At 39.1% G+C, this 1,674-nt stretch overlaps 1 protein-coding gene across 1 annotated transcript in view; it reads right to left on the reverse strand.

Annotated features, from left to right (window-relative positions):
• The window catches only part of LOC107578917 (caskin-2-like), a gene marked incomplete at its 3' end in the record, with an annotated part of 3,460 nt that extends 1,958 nt beyond the window's left edge, over positions 1–1,502 (reverse strand). Inside the window, exons 1-6 of the mRNA XM_016264820.1 lie at positions 1,495–1,502; positions 1,313–1,422; positions 958–1,052; positions 632–742; positions 425–526; positions 201–339 (exon numbers count right to left, since the gene is read on the reverse strand). Of these exons, the coding sequence (XP_016120306.1) occupies positions 201–339; positions 425–526; positions 632–742; positions 958–1,052; positions 1,313–1,422; positions 1,495–1,502 (565 nt within the window). The remainder of the gene's footprint in view (positions 1–200; positions 340–424; positions 527–631; positions 743–957; positions 1,053–1,312; positions 1,423–1,494) is intronic.
• Positions 1,503–1,674: the final 172 nt, after the last annotated feature.

A 1,674-nucleotide genomic window follows, 5' to 3' on the forward strand; every position in this document is an offset into this window, starting at 1 on the left:
TCAGTCGCTAGTGCGCCTCTTGAGATCAGGGGAGTGAGGTTTACCAGCACAGCTCTTACTAGCTGGAATCCGTTACAATAAAAAGAACACACGATTTTTACATTTCCAGCTATTTCTAGCTTTTCTTTGGCTTTGGTAACCCTATATATAAATTACAACCACCACAATGTACTTTAATTCCATGTTTAGGTTAAACTCACCTAGTTTGATGATGCCAATCTCCTGTAAGTCTTCCCATGTGAGATCTCGGACAATGTTTATCGAGTCATAGCCATTCTCAGAGAGTTTCTTATGATACTGAGGCATACCTATGGCGCTCAGCCACTCCCCAAGATCCTGCTAAGAGACGAGTTTTAACTGTGAGTGAACTGAAGATAACACCATAGAGACACGCGTATGCATACTATAACGTATAGTGACTTACTGGTATGTACTCTGGTAGCCATTCTGGAATGCTGAGGTTGCCAATCTCCAGAGAAATTTTCTTACGGTGACCTGGTTTAGTCACACCAATAGCTGTGAGATCCTGAAAAAATGGCAAAATACTTCATCGACATCAACTCTAGCTGGAGCAACAAGAATGAGAGGCACTTCTCTTCAAAGCAACCAAACATTGGTTCTCTGAACGTACCTCTGGGGTCATTCTGCTGATGGTAGGTACATCATAGCCAGCATTGAGGAAATTTACAGTGTACTGCTCCAACTGAAACTCACTCAGCCACTGATAGATGGCCTCAGCATCCTGACAATGATAAAAGACATGAGACATGACAGGTAGCAAACAGAATGCAGGATATTTTAATAGACATTTTAAGGTATTTTACGGCAAAATCTGATTTTTACTTTGCATCCTGCTGTGTACAAAACAGATTTATATTTTTACAATACAAAATTAATTTGCCATATCAAAATATTATCAGGTCTATCTTAGTCTTAACTGTAATAGTGTTTTCTGACCTTGCCCTCCAGCAGCTGTTGAGGACGCACAAACTGTTGAGAGAAACCCTGCTCTCCTGCCCTCTGTGTGGGCAGCACAGGTCTGCGAGGAACTCCTTCAAAACAACAAAATGTATACGCATGTTATATATGCACAAATATTCACTTGAAGGTATTTTCAGTGTCTTTGAATCAGCTGGTGTTTTGCCATTTTTTAAGTTGAAGTCAGTTATCCTCAAGTTCACACAGGTGTCCTATCAGAGGAATTTTGTTTGATATTTTATCTAATGCAGTAATGTTCATAAATGTTATGTGTCCAAATACTATCGCTGTATACAGATGCACACAGTAAATATGGCACAGGCAACTCTTTTACCTGTGGGTGCGTCTGAATGTTTGTTTAGATCTGGCTGTAGGAAATCCACAACCGAAGGTGTTGCCTGTGTAAAATAAGATGAAATGTCAGAAGAAACCTTAGCAATAAAACTTTAGTTACCATTGGAATGACAAATCTATGGCTGAAGCTAAAAAATGTTCAACTAAAATAACAGGCATCACTGGTCCATTACGGTCTGATGAAGAGTTGTAGACTTCTAAACATTGCAAAGTGGGAATTTAACAAACTGGATGTATTTTTGGAGCTGCGATGTGCCAACTTTTCTCCTACATATCAGGTATGAATCCTTGGAATCAATTCAAACATTATTAGTATACAAATGTCTTAAATGAGACAAAACA

Source organism: Sinocyclocheilus grahami, unplaced genomic scaffold (genome assembly GCF_001515645.1).
Source record: "Sinocyclocheilus grahami isolate Dianchi unplaced genomic scaffold, SAMN03320097.WGS_v1.1 scaffold12752.1, whole genome shotgun sequence".
Classification (NCBI taxonomy): Eukaryota; Metazoa; Chordata; class Actinopteri; order Cypriniformes; family Cyprinidae; genus Sinocyclocheilus; species Sinocyclocheilus grahami.